Source organism: Rhineura floridana, chromosome 20 (genome assembly GCF_030035675.1).
Source record: "Rhineura floridana isolate rRhiFlo1 chromosome 20, rRhiFlo1.hap2, whole genome shotgun sequence".
Taxonomy (NCBI): domain Eukaryota; kingdom Metazoa; phylum Chordata; class Lepidosauria; order Squamata; family Rhineuridae; genus Rhineura; species Rhineura floridana.
This window is the reverse complement of record NC_084499.1, coordinates 18,788,003-18,805,644: the sequence shown is the minus strand read 5'-3', so window position 1 is coordinate 18,805,644 and position 17,642 is coordinate 18,788,003. Positions and strand designations below refer to the sequence as shown.

Sequence of the window (17,642 nt, the reverse complement as noted above, 5' to 3'; positions counted from 1 at the left end):
GTAAGATTGCTTCCACTGAGCGACTGGGAAATCCTTCTCTGGTCTCCTCGCTTGTGTTTAAATTGGAGACTTGCAGGCTTTAAAAAGAACCCATGTTTGGGAGATGTAGAGCTCTTGCAAAGGTTCCATTGTCAGGAACCAGCTGTGCACGTTTTGGGGGGGGGAACTCTTGAAGTATTAAAACATCATTGATGGGAAGGGAGGTCCTTTCAACTCCGTGTGGCAGCCCCAGACTCAGGCAAAAGCAACACTGAGCTGTGGGGGGGAAGGCTGGGGGGGGAGGGATGAACAAGTAGGGCATTGGGGGGGTTAGCTAATTTTCATCTCTGACAGGCCGGATCTTCATCTCGGTGAACTTGAGGGAGTACTGCCAGCCTGTCCATGAGGACCACTCTATGCCGTCGGCATAGGAGCTATGGTGGCCCTTGAGGTACTGCCCGTTCAGGTTGGAGGTGTGGCAATTGCGGTACCACCAGGCCCCGTGGTAGAAGGAGGCGCAGTTGTTCTCTGAGTGGTCATTGTCCAAGTCTTTGGTGGTGAACTTCATGCCGTTGTGTTTCAGGAACGAGTCCCCTGTGGGAGGAATTAAGTCGTGCATCAGGAGGGTGGGGAGGTCTTTCTAAGGGACTTGCAGCCCTCTTAGTGGACAGGAACCTCCCCCCACCCTGCAGACAGCTGATCGGGATGTACTCCAAAAAAACCCAAAACATGGAGCGCGTCCAGCTCCAGGCAGTGGTGGCTGGTGACCCATGGGACGGGGGGGCGGGGGGATGGGCAAGGAGGCCAACAGTAGGTGGCGCCACATACAGCTTCTGGCAGAGCCTACCCTCCTCTCCTACAAGGGCAACACTGAGGAGGAGGAAGCTGGCAGGCAGGGCCATCGCCCCCTGGACTGGTTGGAAGAAGGCAGGTAGGTGGGGGCTAGATGAGGGCAGGCTGAGGTTGGTGGCGCATTGCCCCATTATGCCCTCATGGAGTGGACTTCACTGGTATGGCAGAAGCCAAGGGGATCAACATTCAGTGGAGGCAGAGGCAGCGACAGGGAGGGATGGGATGATCCGTCCTGTTTCGTCCTGTGGGTTTCTTGTTATTCTAACCTTAACTAGTCCTCCACATTTCTGCGGCATTTTAGTGTGAATTTTTCCTAATACATTTTTGTATGCAGTTTTGACTAACGTACACATTTTTTTTGCAAGCAGTTTCTCCTAGAACAATGCACTTTTGTAGGTTATTTTCACTGATGTATTCATTTTGTGCATACTCTCCCCAAATATATGCATTTTTTAAACGCTGCTTGGTTGGACAACTGCATCACAAACTTGGGACACAGCTCAGCACATTTGATGGCCAGTTCACTCGCCCACTAACTAGCCCCCTCCCTGTAGGCCAAATCTGCCCAGTCAGCCAGAGGGAGCGGAATATGCTGCGTCTGTTGTGATGTCCTTTTGCTTAGAGCAGAAAATGAAAAAGGCAGCCACAGTGAGGAGGGAGAGAAATGGCGCCAGGGCTGGGACAAAACTTTACCAGAGAAGGTTTTCTCTGAAAAGAAATGGGGAGAAGGGGCGGTAAATGAGCCATGAAGCTCATTGGGTGATCTTGGACCAGCAAGTCACCTTCTGCCAACCAAACCTACCTCGCAGGGTTGTTGTAAGGATAAAATGGGTAGGGTATGCCACCTTTAGCTCCTTGGAGGAAAGGTGGCATTATTATTATTATTATTATTATTATTATTATTATTATTATTATTGGGATGGCGATAAGAATTTTTTTTTTAGGTGTTCAGGGCTTTCTGGGAAAGCAATGGTGGGACTGTCTTTTAAAATATTATTATTATTATTAGGTATCCAACTAACTTGTTCTGTCAGCACAAGGATTTCTACTTACACAATGGAACATCCGCCTTCCTTCTGCCCACATGGCAAAGGCAGTTTTTGATAACAATAAAGAAATGAACAGTGCTGCAGTTCTACCTTTTTTTTTTTTTAGGGATCCACAGTTTTGAATGATTATTCTTAAATATTTGTTTCTGAGTCATTCGCTGACAGCTGGGATCCAAACTCTTCCTTGCAAATTGGACGTTTCAACTTAAACATTCTAACTGTTGGGTAAAATGTCAACTTCTGACATGAAATTTCTATTCTGAGTGGATGTTTTGAAGCAGAAATTTGCTGTTCTGACAGGCCATAACATTCTAATGCTGTTAGCCCTGGGGCTGCTCTGGCTATAATGCACCGTATTTTATTTGATCACAGAGCAAATGGTCCTCTTCCTTCCTCCTTCCTTCAGGGTGATCCGTGAGAGAGATGTTAAAAATTTGCCCTACGTTCCCCCAACATCCCCCACAACACATTTCCCACACACACTCCTGGACAGCCACCTGTTGGGGATGCTTGGATTCCTGCATGGAGCAAGGGGTTGGACTCAATGGCCTTATAGGGCCCTTCAAATCCTACTATTCTATTACTCCAGACACTTACCCGCTGTCCCAGAATAGTCAGCAACGGTGACTGGGTAGCCATCTTCCTCAGGGTCAACAGAGAACAAGCCCACAGAAAAAGTCCCGTAATGAGCAAACGCGGTGCCATTATCAAAGTCCTTGAGGTCAATCCGGAGCTCGTAGCTGGCTTGTGTGGTCAAGGCATGGATCTGCTTCAACCCTATCATGGGAAAAGAAGTGGAAGAATTAGCCACGGGTCTCCTCTTCAGTCCTGAGGTGAGTAGGAAGGAGCATCTCTCTCCCTGCCCAGTTCCACTCAATGAACGTTCCATTAATTCGCTCTATCCTGAATTCCTCTCTTCCTGAATTCTGCTTTGATTGGGGAGAATTCCTAGAATGAAATCTTTTTCTGAATGCGGCTTCCCTCCATCACCAATGTGCAACACGCACACGTTGATAAAACCCTGCAAAAAAGGGCCATTTTGAGGCAATATTATGCATGATTGGATCAGGATTCTTTTTGTGTGGTGTTTTACTGTTGTACAAATGGAAGGATAAATTCAGTTCCCCGCATTTCTGCAGCCACTTGCAATTTTAAAAAAAACTCTCCATGAAAATCCTCCAGCATTTTAGTGTAAATTTCTCCTAATTATTTTTGCAGGCAGTTTTGACTCATGTACACATTTTTGCAAGCATCGTATAATACATTTCTGTATGGTATTTTCACTCATATATTCATTTTTATGCACACTTTCTCCTAACAGATGCATTTTTGTAAACTTTGGTTGGCTAACTGCACTGCAAAATTTGATCAAGTGCGAGTTTCAGTTGGAAGCTGTGTTTTTGTTCTCATATTGTTTCAAAAAGTGAGAATTTGAGAATAGATTCTTCTTGAAACGTGGACTGAATCAAATTTCTCAACCATCCCTAGTATTTGCTATTGTTGTTGCTTTCCATCCGCAAATGTTATATAATTGATTACGTTCTCCCCCAATCTGCATTGTGTTTCCTTTGCCTTGAAATAAATAGGGTAAACTAATGACAATGTCACTTCTGTATGATGTAGCTTTTGACAGAAGATGAACAGCAGCAGAACAGAAACAGTGCCGCATGTAACAGATGCAGGGCGGAACAGAAAACGGAACGTGCAAAGCAGAACTTGCAGGCCCACCGATTGTATCTCATTACTCCATGTTTTATTGCCTGTTCACTTGCTGTGGAACATGGGAACTCCCCTCACATACCAACCATGCCTTGCACAAACTTATATTTGTGTATGGAAGGCTCAAGTAAGGCATACCAGAATACCAAGGAATTGTGCATAGTCCTTGCCACTTTACCAGCCTGATACTTGGAATCCATCTGCAAAGATAAAATGAGTCCACGTAAGATTCCCCCAGAGCTGCGACAAGACTGAGATGGGCATACCTAGCCAGTGTTCTCCAGTGAGCTTCCCGAATCCATCCCTGTAAGCTTCCCACCCGCGGAAGAAATTCACAGAGCCGTCCTCGCGGCGCTGGAAGACCTGCGAAGACAAAAATCGGTGCAGAATTACTAAGAGCGAGGGGGCAGAGTGCTCATTGAGCGTCAGCTGCCGCATCGATCGAGCTTGATGAACAATGCCCCCCCGTCAGCTGCAAGTGCAAAGATGCAAATGGAAGCCCTTCAAATTGGTTAATTGCCTTGAAGTGCTTGAGCGTAGGGGGTCTCCGAAACGGCTTCCCATCAGGATTAGGACTGAGGTTGATGCTGAAACACAAACGGTTGCACTACAGACTCCTTGTCTTCCTCTCACTGTCCCTAGGCTATAATCCAGGGACAAGGAAACTTTTGTCAGCCCGAGGGCCACAGTCCCTTCTGGACAACCTTCCGGGGGCCACATGCCAGTGTGGATGGGGACAGCGGGAAAAATGGGTGGAGCAAGGCATGTCAATTTTCACTTTGTACAACAGGCTAGCAGTTACGCACACTCACTCACCCCTCTCTGCCCTCCACCCAGGCAAGCGAGAGCCACGGTCCGAGTTCAAGGACACATTTCAGCAGGGTAAAAATGCTCAAGGAAGGTGCAAAAAATAGCCTGGTGTGGCTGGGGACAGTCCCGGAGGCCAGAAAGAGAAGTCTGAAGGGCCAAATTTGACCCTAACAGCTTTTTTTTGTCAGAGGGAGGAGAACTGTGTATGCCACCTTGAGCTCCTTGTAGGGAAAGTGGGGTATAAATGTAAGAAATAAAAAAAGGCTAATTGTGTGTGTCTGTGGGGAAGGCGGAGGTGGGGGATAGACTGGAGAGAGGGGCAGGTAGAGAGGCCTGGAGGGCCACACGTGGACCCCAGCTCTGAGGTTCCCCACCTCTGTTGTAGACTTAAAAAGAAAAAAGGAACATGCAAAGTGGATCTTACAGGCCCACAGATTGCACCTCATTACTCGGTGTTTTATCACTTGTTCACGTGCTGTGGCTCATGCGACCTCCCCTTACATGCCGACTGTGCCTCGCATTTGTCGTGGTGCCCCAGGCGATATGGAAGCCAAGCGGCATTTGATCTGCGTTGGCGTGCTTCACGCAGGGGAGCCATCGCTTGAGCCAGCATTTGAAGCTGACTTTCATGCTTGGACAAGGAAACTTTTGATGAAAGGAAAGTTGCGCTGCTCTGTGGATTCGCGGGCTCATCTTCCGCCACTGTGGGTCTCAAATTAGCCGCGTAAAATGTCCTCGGTATTTCTTCTCCTTTAATTAAACTTTGATCTATTGATGGGGAATCAAGAAAATGCCTCCTGTGCCTGACCACTTGCCATTAATTAAGCATCCGTTCCCCTGATTTAATTGCATTGAACTTGGCTGGGCATATTTTCACTGGGAAGGCACCAGAGTGAAACTTTACTTCCAGAACTGCTGCGTTCCCTTCACCTGTGGTCCGTGAGACCCTTCCAAAATTGTCCAAGCAACTCTCAGGCCTTTCAGGGGCTTTAAAGCAGCATTCTTGTGATGCTAATTGCATTTTCATTACTGATGCTCCCCCTCTGGCTAATCATGGTTGAGGGTAGGAATTGGGGTACCGTATCTAGCACTGGTGGGGAACCGTTTCCATCCCAAGGGCCACATTCTCTTCTGTGCAACCTTATAGGGGCCACATGTCACTGACAGGCCGGATCGGAGCAAAAGTGGACAGAGCAACAAATGTGAATTTTGCCTTTGTAGGCTAATTTCTGAACACACACACCCCTCCTTCATCAAGGCAAGCCAGAAGTATGATAAGGGTCAGGAACATAGAAAACTGCCTCATACTGAGTAAGACCTATTGGTTCACCTAGTTCAGTATTGTCCGCACTGACTGGCAGAAGCTGTCCAGGGTTGCAGGGAAGGGTCTCTCCCAGCTCTACCTGGAAGTGCCAGAGATTGAACCGGGGACCTTCTTCATGCAAACCAGGTGCTTTAACCACTGAGCTACAACCCTTCCCCTGATGGTAACTTTCAGTTCATGGACACAATCTAGTCAGGCAAAAACATTCAATGAGGATGTCAAGTGAAGTAGGGAGAAAGCTGAGGGCCAGACAGAGGTTTGGACAGTCACATTTGGCCCCTGTTTTGCCTTCCACTTTGCTTCTAGGTATCTTCTTCTCACCGTTGTGTTGACTGTAGCCATTTCATCACTTTCTAGCTGGTTTCATGCCAGCCAGTCTATGCAAGCCTTAAAATAGAAAGGGAAGAGTGGCAAAGAAGATAGAATGACTGGTTGCTGGGCAACCATGCAAGCATCTGTCAGTGCTTTGGCAGAAGGTCCACAGAAGGTTTCAGTGTTAGAGTTGGCCCAACAGATATCTCTGGAAAGCTCATCAGCAGGAAGGCAATATTCCCCCATCCCCCAGCAGAGGCTAGTCCACCAACCTCAGTCTGCCCTCACCTCCTCACCCACAACAAATCCAGGGAGTTGCACTGGTTGCCAGCTTCCTCTTCCTTTGGTTTGGGTCATATCCACACCAGACATTTACAGCACATGGCTTCCCCCAAAGAATCTTGGGAACTGTAGTTTGTTACTGGGAATTGTCAGCTCTGTAAAGGGTAAACTATGGCTCCCAGGATTCTTTGGGAGAAAAAAAAGTGTTTTAAAAGTATGGCGTGGATGTGACATCAACGTTGCCATTGCAGATCTCAGCAGGGAGGAGGATGGGGGGAAAACTAGAATGAGTTGGATCTGCCTGCCATTGGATCTGATTCTGCCTATCATTGGCTCTGGCTCCGCCTACTGTTGGACTCCCTGCCTTCTGCCTGGCAGTCTCAATGGATATCAGGCAGCACTTCCCAGAAGTGTGGTGGTAAATTTAGAAGTGCAGAGTTCCTTTGCCACAACCATCACTGAGCCTGCTTTGCACTCTCCTAGAATATTCATGTGATTCATAGAATTCAGTAAGACACGGGTTTGTAAGAAATGGTGGGTCGACCACACTGAAGGCTGAGAGCCCCAGGGACTAGACGTGCCTTCTGAAGTAATCTTTTTGTTGAGGATTCCACTGGCCTGGCCCAGCCCACCCTTCTCTGCTAAAATGGCTGACCGCGATCTTGCTATGATCTTGCCATGTGAGCCCTCCTTCTCCTCCTCTGCCAGGGGATCACCCCTTCCCGGAGCCAGACACCATGTCTACGGGAGGAGACTTCAGGAACCCGCAAAGGAAATTCAAGCTGGTCTTCCTAGGGGAGCAAAGCGCAGCTGAGCGAGGACGTGGAGATGGAAGCAAGCCTATCTGGACCCTGGGGGGAGGCACTGCTACCAAGGAATCGGTTACAGCCTTCTTCGAAGGATATGGAGTGTTATAGCATGATGGGACTTTACTGTATATTTGTTTCTCTCTTTCTTTTGCAAACTAGATTGGTCTGAGATTTCAGCCTGTTTTGTGATATTTTGTGGTGTTATTTATTGATACTGTTGTAGGTCTTTTTATTATTATTATTATGTTCTGAATTGTTTTTATTGTATTGTTTCGTTCTTGCTGTGGAAGCCGCTTTGAGGTCACCTGGTGATGGAAAGCGGCATACAATATACTAGATTGGCTGGCTGGCTGGCTGGATGCCTGGCTAGAATATGCCCTTGAACTCTGAAATCCTTCTTGCTTGCCTGGATAGAGGACAGAGAGGGGTGTGTGAGTAAACTAACATTTGTGGCTCCACTTTTGTTTCTGGTCACACATATCCCTGGCATGTGGCCCCCCAAAGGTTGCCTAAAAGGTAATGCGGCCCTCAAGCTGAAAAAGATTCCCCGGTCCTAGTTTAGATGGTCAACCAGAGGACTAGGCCAATGTGCCAACCCCAATTTAGGGTTGTGGGGTGGAACCTAGACAGCTGCCTTACACTGAGTCCAACCATTGGTCCATCTAGCTCAGTACTGTCTACACTGACTGGCAGTGGCTCTCCAGAGTTTCAGGGGGGAGTCTCTCCCAGCTCTTCCTGGAGATGCCATCAGGGATTGAACTTGGGACCATCTGCAGGCAAGGCAAATGTTCTGCCTCTGAGATATGGCTCTTCCCCATTGGGGTGAGAAGAAGAATCCAAGTCGGACGCTGTGGGGTGGGAAGAATCCGCCCTGATGCTTAGTCTGTGCTCCCCACTCTGATCCATGCACGACTTACCTTCTAGAATTAGAGCCTGAATTTTTATCCGCACACTGAGCGCTTGAGAAGACGCCGCTAATCCCCGTTGAAAGGGCTTTTGGCCTGAGTCGCTTGACGGCAGAAGGACACTTTTGTTGGAGAGGGGCCCAAAGCGGATTGCTGCGGAGGGTGCCGCCGTTTATTGGCTCCCATCATCCGTGTGGCATGGAGAAGATGGGAAGGTTAGGAGATAAATGAAGCGTCTTCGCTAATCTGCTTTGACCTCGGGCTCTAAAGTAGGCCACTCATCTGCGGTGCTTACAGAGAAGGACTTGGAGGGGCTCAGTGCATTAGCAGAGAGCTCTCTCTCTCTCTCTCCCCCATGTCATAACCTTCCATGTAAAGGCCTGATTACACAAACGCCTTGGGAGATTAGCGGCCTGCACAGCTTTGCTGACAAACACCTCTTGCTGATCATCCCCTCAGTGACGGCACTGAGACAGACGGGTGCAGACTGCAAAGCGGCATATGAAACCACGGCCCTCCAAACATGGCTTGCCGGTTTCTTTAAAGCTGGCTTTTCCCTGGTCATGGGGGCTAGAAACTTGAACCGAACAGGGGGGCTTGGCATCTCCTTAATCTTGTCATCAGTTTGTCATATAAGAAGGTTTAATAGGATTGAAATTTCCAGCGATGGCCATGGAGTCACAAGCAGATGAGTACAGCCACTGTGAGGAGAAAGGATATTTGCTGTGTTTGCTAAGGCATGGTGATTGTGTCTGTGTTTCCGACGGCTTGGTTTTATTGCTGGATCAGAAAGGAAACTGTCATTGTTTCAAAAATGAGGGTTAAGAACTCAGTACTCCAGGTCAGAAAATAAATTAATGTTGGTTGGCCAAGTTGCCAACTTCTTATTTCAAAACCATTGGCTCGCCGGGCAGGTCAGAGGGCAGAACCTCTTGGTTGATCGGTAGTGCTTGGCATTATCTGCTGGATAATTTGGTGCATGGTGGTGGGGCTTGGAAGTATCTGGATTTCACTAGCTTCCCAGACTCCAATATTGGTTCCTTCACAGGACATGGCTTTGCTGATCAAATCAGAATAAGCTGCCATGAGCCCTCAGGTGTGGCCACAAGATTGGAAAGACCTGTTTCAGATAAACCACAGTTTAGCATGTCATCCAAACCCTAAACTGTGGCTAAACTCAACTAAGGTTTGTTGAAATAAACCAACTTCATAAAATATAGCTTGAAGTTGGCTTGTTTTAACAAACCATAGTTTAGATTAACCACAAGTTGTCCATGTTTGTACGTCAGGACCAATGGCAGTTAATCTGAAGTGGATGCAAAAGCTTCTGAAAATCTTGCAGTCATACCGGAGAGGCGGGGGGAGGGGGAGGAAGTGCAAGAACCCTAGCCTACCGCAGCTTGTTTTCATAATGCTAAACCATGGTTTAGCGTTACATCTGGTTGAGGCCACTGGCTACCAGAGCTTGGAAAAGTTACTTTTTTGAACTACAATTCCCATCAGCCCAATTCAGTAGCCATGCTGGCTGGGGCTGATGGGAGTTGTAGTTCAAAAGAGTAACTTTTCCAAGCACTGCTGTCCACTAGGTAATGCTGCTTGCTAGAGGCAAATAACAGGAATCTTGACCACTGGGGCTGCGTCAACAGGAGCTGGCCTATCTCCTAGATTGTACATGGTTTTTTTCAGGGGTGCGATGAGGTGTGACCTTGCTAGAGAGGTTTGCAGTGTGTTCGAGCATTCAGGCAATTGGTCTCAGTGTCCCCCCCCCACAAATCACCCTGTAATGGCTTCACTCATCCAGAGACTGACAGCAGTGGTTTTTAATAACCAGAGCTTGTCACACCACTCCACAGCGTATGACTTTGATGCAGCATAAACCTCACTGGAAAGGAGAGATGCCACTTACGCATCGCCAAAAAAGAGGGCACAGATATGCATAAAATGCGCACAGGCTATTTTATATGTCCAGATCCAAATTTAGAAATAATTGCTATCGCTGAAATAGAAACAAATGCATCTGCGACTAGGTGACCTGCTCCCTCTGCTGTCCAGGTGTTCACTGTTGATGGACAACTGACTTGAAGGGACATAAAACAACAAACTTTTAAATTGGATCTGGGCTGCACAGTCCTTCAAGCCGAGCACTGTTCTTCAACGTCGAGTCCTCAGATGTTGCTGGACTCCAACTCCTGTCCTCCCTGAAGGACAATGTGAGTTGTGCCTTAGGAAAATCTGGGGAGCCAGGGATGACGGTTGAAGCAAAGAATACTTTCAAACAGAGGATGGGTCTCTGTAAAGTAGGACACCCCACCACTATACTGGCTTCCAGCTGGATTCCAGGCTGAATTCAAATTGCTGGTCTTGACTTTCAAAGCCTGAAAGAGCCCCAGGGCCAAGATATCTCATCTTTTCCCATATGGATCTGAAGTTCCCCTAATGTCTGAGCTGAGGAGGTAGAGGATCTAGTACCCAGACCAGCTTTCCCCAACCTGGTGCCCTCCATATGTTGTTGGACTCCAATTCCCATCTGCCTCACAGCCAACATGGCCAAAGATCATGCATGATGGGAGCTGTAGTCTCAGACATCTGGGGGGTACCAACTTTGAGAAGTCTTTGGAATGTCCTCCAGAGGGAGACTGGCCTGTCTGCCTTGTCAACAGATTTTAAGCAACAAGTTCATAAGCAACTATTTAATAGGGTATATTCCTAAGATTGGGGATGGAGGAATCAGAAGCCTTGAAAGCCTGGAGCCCTCAAAATACACATTCATCTAGGCTACCTTCCACAGCCATGCTTGGCAGGGCATGTCTGATGTTCAAGGTCTGGATTCAGTCGTGACATGCCTGGCATACTGACAGACTTGTTGAGGTATGTTGCTGCCAGCGCATTGCTGGGATGTTAAACTATTTTCTTCTCAAAGCTGAGAGCATCCCGCTGACTGTGCTGGCTTTAAATAGGCACATAAATATCTGAGTTATCATCTCCCGGTGCCTTTTAGGTTGTCACTCTTCCAGTACTTGTCACCCTTTGGAGGATCTGAGGCAGCGAGGGTGTGAAGGAGTGCAACATTTGTTAACCTTTCTGGCTTGAATGCAAGAGCGCTAACCTTTCCTCTCCAGTGCAGACTGGTGGCTTTGATGTCAGTGGGGCGGGGAATCCGCTCCAGGTATTCATCTGAACTTCCAAGGAGCTGTCCAAGGTGTTGGAATCTAATCCCACCAGTCTCCATCATTCCTCAACTCTTTTTCTCTAACCCTGACATTGACTCGAGGGGAAACGGCACTAGTCAGTACGCAGGCACGATGCTGTCGTTTGTTCTTTGTCGCAAGCACAGAGTTGTAATTTTGCACAACTTCGTGCAGCTTAACTTGAAAATGCACATGGGAGACGCAAAATGGCAGTGTTTGTTGAGGACAAGTGCATCAGCCGACCGTTCCCCATGATAAGCATTAGATATTTTGTCAGAAGGGGAAAGCATGTGTACAGAGAATGTAAGACGAGCGTGCCAGATCAGCCCGGTGAAAGTGAGGGTGTAGGAGGGCACTTGAGCAGCTGTGGAAAAATCACAGGGGCAGCTGCAAAGGTCCTTCTTCTGAAATCAAGGCCAGGAGATGGCGGAGTGCTGACGACAGCTTGGCAGATGTCTACCTTTGATGTAATAGGCATACGCGGCGATGGCAGTGAGGCCAGGTCAGAGGCCTGACTCACCGCGGCTCCTCCGGTCCATATCCCACTGTGTGAAGGACTTTCTTTTGTCTGTCCTGAATCTTCCAACCTTCCGCTTCATTGGATGTCCACGAGTTCTAGTGTTATGAGTAGGGATGGGAAGATCTGTCTCTTTCGGTTCTCTCCGTTGCTCATTTTTCTAGTGTTAAATTCAGTTCTCTACATTTCTACATGGATCTGCCAATTTTTTAAAAATAAATCCTCATGAAAACTCTCCCCAATTTTAGTGCAAATTTCTCCAAATAAACACATTTTTGTAGGCAGTTTTGACAAAGGTACACATTTTTGCAAGCCATTTCTCGTCATTTTATGCCTTTTTGCATCTCATGTATTTTACTCATGTATTCTTTTTCATGCACACTTTCCCCTAATATATGCATCTTTGCAAATGTTGTTTAGTTTGCAAACTGCATCTCAAAATACTAATAAATGCGAATTTTGAAGGATGGCTGTGTTTTGGTTCTCATATTGTTTCGGAAAGTGCGAATTTGATAAATTCTGCTTGAAATGCGAACTGAATCGAAATTCTCACCCACCCCTAGTTACGAGAGAGGGGAAAAAACTTCTATCCACTTCCTCAATGCGAGGCATAATTTTATATGAGTCTCTCATGTCGCCTCTTACTCACCTTTTCTCTAAACTAAAAAGGCCCAAACGATGTAACCTTTCCTCAAAGGGGAGTCACTCCATCCTCGAGATGTGAAGGCCCAGAATAAAACTCAGAATAACCGCAGAAAAAATATTTTTTTAATTCCCCCCCCCCCCAAAAAAATCCATTTTTTTCTCTATCCATCACTTTGATCATTTTGGTTGGCCTTTTCTGAACTTTTTCAAACCAAGAACCAAAGAGGCTGCTTTATTCCAAGTCAAAGTCTTGGGCCATCTAGCTCAGTATTGTCAACACTGACTGGCAGCAGCTCTCCAGGGCGTCTCTCCCAGCCCTACCCGGAGATGCCATTGGGGGATCGAACCTGGCACCGTCTGCCAAACACATGCTCTACCAGTGGAGCTACGGCTCTTTCCCTGCTCTGTAACAGCATGGACATGAACATTGGCCCCTCTAAGCAGGGCCCAGTATGGGCTTATGTAGGCTGTGTTGCTTTTTGAATCCGCGCAATAGTGTGCATCCAGTCTGTGCTCCATTTTCTTGTGAGTGCAAGAAACCGGCAAGTGAATCTTCTACCTCAGCTTCTTAAGGGCTGGGCTGGCAACCTGAGCTTTTAGATGAAGAAATTATATGATCTCATCCAAAGGGGTGCATGAGCCATTTAACGTGCATCCTGTCTCCCAGTGGGCTTTCAGAAAATGCTGGGGGGGGGGCATGTAGGAGAGTGTTTATATCCAGATCTGGTTCGTGCAGGTTGATTCGGTTGTCCTGGAGGAAGCGTGGATGAACAAAAGAAAATAGCCACACTTTTATCAGAGCTGTTTCCCAAGTACAGAGAGGGGAGAAACTCAATTCAGTTCACATTTAAGGGTGCCCCTGCTGAACCCGCACTTTCCAAAACAACATGCAAATGGAAATATAGTCATCCTTCGAAATCTGCCCTTCTCTGGATTTTATGGTGCAGTTTTCCAGCCCAGTAATGGGTAAAATGTGCTTAGAATGCATGTCTTAGTGAAAATGACATACAAAAGCACATTACATTAGGAAAGATTGCTGTGCAAAAAATGTGGATTAGGAAAGTGGCAAACAGAAACATTGCACATTAGGACACATTTGAACTAAAATGCTGATGAATTTTCATGAGAGGGCTAATGCACACATTTTTGTTGCTGTTGTTTGCAATCTGGCCCATATGGACATGTTTGCAAAGTGATTTTCCCCTGATATAATGCCGTTTCGTCTGTTATTTTCACTCATTATATGCCTTTTTATGCACAAGACTTGGGGTGGAGAACGGCATTGCAAAATTCGGAGAAGAGCGAATTTAGAAGGCAGGCTGCATTTCAGTTCGCGTGCTGTTTTGGAAAGTACACATTAGGTAAATTTGCCTTGAAATGCGAACTGAATCAAATGTCTCCTCCACCCTATGAGCCTCACCACCTGTTCCTTCATGCAGCTCTCTGATAATACTTAAGTCACAGCTTCAGAGTTTAAGAAGCAGGGAAGGGTGACTTAGCCTGTGCCTGCTTTTGAGACGGGCTCCTGCCTCAAAAGAAGCTTATTCAGATATATCAGTCAGTTTTTTCTTTTTTTTTTGACTGATTAAACTTCTCCCGGGTAGGGAGAAACGAAGAGATTAACCTCAAAGCCTATTTTTGTTGGGACGACCAGATCTCATTAATTTATGGGACGAGGTCCAGCCGACGAAGGTGGGACGGATTTTTAACAGCAAGCTCTATCTGTTAAAGCGAACGTTCATCTTATCTTCTAAGAGAGAACGCACTAACAGGCAAGCACCCTTCTTTCTATATTTTTCTTTTACTTGACTTAAATTGTTGCTGTTTAAAAGAGATTTGCCAGATTGATCGGTTTTTGACATCTCACTGGGGAGCCATAACTTCTCTCTGCTACGCACTAATTAATAGCTTATCTCTGTTTTTGTTGCAAAAAGCTGTCCTGGATTTGCATTCTAAAGATATACACAGAAGAGGGATTTCTATTCCAGATTTTTATTTTGAAGAATATTATACTGTCTGAGACTACTCTCTTTTTGGTCTATTTTATTTTGACGAATCTGTTTCTTGACGACTGCCATTAATTGTTTCGATCCTGGGAACTGCATTTTGTTTACTTAACTATGGAGAGATAAGGCTGTCTGCTCTGTTTATACTGTGATGTCACCAAGTTTGGAGTATTAACCCAATTGTTGCTGAAATAAGAAGTGGTTTTCCTATATTTTTCTTTTAAAATGGCAATTAAGAAAGTGGCTGAGAAGCTGGAAATAACTATGTTTCAGAAAATAATGGATGAGATTGAGATAACGAAACAAAACCTGCGACAGGGTTGTAAGGAGCTGAAAGTTGAATTGAGTAAAATGAAGCAGGAGATTAAAGATATAGGGGTCCCTGTGAGAGAGGTGACCCTGGAAGGGGTCCCTGTGAGAGAGGAGACCCCGGAGATTGGAACAAACGTGGAACAGGAAAAAGATTTGGAGTCTATGGACTTTAGAAACAAAATCTATTGTTTGGAGACACAGGAGATTAAAGACATAGGGGTCCTTGTGAGAGAGGAGACCCTGGAGACTGGAACAGGGGTCCCTGTGAGAGAGGAGACCCTGGAGACTGGAACAGGGGTCCCTGTGAGAGAGGAGATCCCGGAGATTGGAACAAACGTGGAACAGGAACAAGATTTGGAGTCTATGGACTTTAGAAATAAAATCTATTGTTTGGAACTCAATGTTATCTCTGAAGAAATTAATGAAGATTCTAGAGATAAAGTTATTAATGGCATGGATAATCTTCTGGACTGGAATGATGTGATGGAGCCCAATATAGAGAAAATCTATGGAATTAACTGCAGCCATGTGACAATGGAAAAACTTTCAAGGGATGACCCAGTGTATTTTGAAAAAAAGAACAGAGATATGATTTTACAGCTGTATTTCAGCAACCTATTCAGAATGGATGGCAAGAAAATATTTGGGATAGAGGTAATTCCCATTAGACTCTTACTATATGACTATGGCTTTGACAGCAAGATTATTATGGAATACTGATAATGGAAGATTGGATACTGAAATTACTGGACTTAACAAGACTACTGAAGATGGAAGATGGAAAATGGAACTAATAGGGATAATAGAACAATGGCTACTGAAATTACTGAACCTAACAGATTCTGATGTGATGGATTAATTGAAATGTTTATTTTGACTATGGTTATGACAATAAGATTATCATAATTAGTAATGAGATGGATTAATCGATATGCTTATCTGGAAAAAAAAATTGATAGATATATTTCTTAAAGAATTGAAACCTCTCTTTGACTTTTTGTGGAAAGAATAAAGTAATGTTTATGAGATTTGATGATTAAGTAAGATAACTACTGGAGGAAAGTGATTTTATAATATGACTTAAGAGACAGGATTGTTATATATTATAGACTTATAACTGATTTGATCTTTGACAAATGGGAAGTCAATATTTTACTTTTTACTTTTTATTTTTGTTTTTTTTTCTTTTTTTTTTTTTGTTTAACTATTTTTGATTTTGTTTTTTGTCTTTGAATGTTTTATGATTTTGTCTTGTATGTTTTATGAAAATCTGAATAAAAATTATTGAAAAAAAAAAAAAAAGAAGCAGGGTGATTTGCTTTCCTGGAAAGGTGCCATCCACACCCCAAGACCTGCCTTCCTTCCCGCTCATGTCCTCACCTTCTACGATAACAAGGTTGCCTACAGGTTATATATTTGCAACCAACAAGATTATCCAGACAGACTTGTGAACCTGGATTTCTTTCTTTCTTTCTTTCTTTCTTTCTTTCTTTCTTTCTTTCTTTCTTTCTTTCTTTCTTTCTTTCGTTCTCCTCCTCAGAAAGTGGTGAGGCCTGGTGTTGCCTAGCCTTACTGATGAGAGAGTCCTTTAGCCCTCTGACTCTGCATAAAGCCCTTGCTCTCTTAGACCCCAGCAGCTAGTCCATTTACAGCTATTATTTGGTGAGGCTGCCACTTTGTGTGTGAATGTATGTCTGGCTGCGCTCTGCAAGTATGGACATCTCCCAGACAGCCAGTAAATAAACTGGTGCAGCTTTTCCCAGGATGGAGATGCTGCAATGGGAGGAACTGTACTAGTTGAATTTCTCTGTGCTGTGCAGCTGTTTAAAGGCACAATAAGCCTTTTCGGAAAAGAAAATCTTATTATTTGTTCTTTTGGGTTGGAAGAGTGGGATATAAATACGATGATGATGATGATGATAATGAAGAATCACTGGGGATTACCAAAGGCAATCTGTTCCTCCCCTGAAATGTATGTATTTAATTTAAATCCTGCCTTTCTTCCCAAAGGACATCAAGGCAGCAAACACAGAAGTGAAAAAACAGTTAAAACATCTTTACAAAAATTCCAATACAGATGCCAACTGGGAAAGATCTCTACTTCTAAGGCTTGTTGGAAGACGAAGATCTTCAGTAGGCACTGAACAGACAACAGAGATGGAGCCTGTCCAATATTTAATTCCAAGTGGCAGGTGCCACCACACTAAATGCTTGTGTGGAACAGACCTCCTGAGAAGAAGGGGTCTATAGAAGACCCTCACCTGCAGAGCGCAGGGGTCAATCGGTGATGGAGCCATAACCATGCCTTCAAGCTAAGTGAACAGCTTGTGGTCAGAATGATTGGATCTTGACACAGTTGGGTTTAAAAAAAAAATACTAGAGTCCTCTGGGAAGAGGGATTGATTGTTAAAACATTGTGAGAATTGTCACTCTGTGTGGGGAATAGGGATCTCCTAACCACTCTCTGCACCCTTCACAAACTAGAGTTTCCAAGATTCTTTGGCAGAACGCATGACTCTTTAAAGTGATATCACAGTGCTGTTAAATGTACAGTGCATTATGGGGCCTTATACATCGAGGCTGAAAGCCACTCGCCACACTTTCGATGGCAGAGACTGTGACTGCAGGGGAAGGAAAATGAATGGGTCCCAAGTGACAGTCGCTGCATTTCCCTCTTAGCTAACGAGCCGCGATTGAGCCCCCAAACAATTTGTTCTGGCAGGCCTCTCATTCTTGACCAGCGTCTGTAATAGACGCGAGCGAGATTGGCTTGAACAGAGCAGGGAGAAAGTATTCTTTGCATCCACTATTGCCCTGCCAAAAGGGCGCCGCAGCAAATCATGCATGATGTTTTGTCAGGGATGTGGATTGGAGGAGCCGCGGTGAGTCAGGCCTCTGACCTGGCCTCACTGCCATCGCCACATATGCCTATT

At 45.4% G+C, this 17,642-nt stretch overlaps 1 protein-coding gene across 1 annotated transcript in view; it reads right to left on the bottom strand.

The window, feature by feature from the left end:
• Positions 1 to 266: 266 nt before the first annotated feature.
• Positions 267 to 17,642, bottom strand: part of FIBCD1 (fibrinogen C domain containing 1) — a 66,438-nt gene continuing 49,062 nt past the window's right edge. Inside the window, exons 5-7 of the mRNA XM_061603881.1 lie at positions 3,866 to 3,962; positions 2,478 to 2,657; positions 267 to 573 (exon numbers count right to left, since the gene is read on the bottom strand). Coding sequence (XP_061459865.1) covers positions 314 to 573; positions 2,478 to 2,657; positions 3,866 to 3,962 — 537 coding nt within the window. The 3' untranslated portion in view covers positions 267 to 313. The remainder of the gene's footprint in view (positions 574 to 2,477; positions 2,658 to 3,865; positions 3,963 to 17,642) is intronic.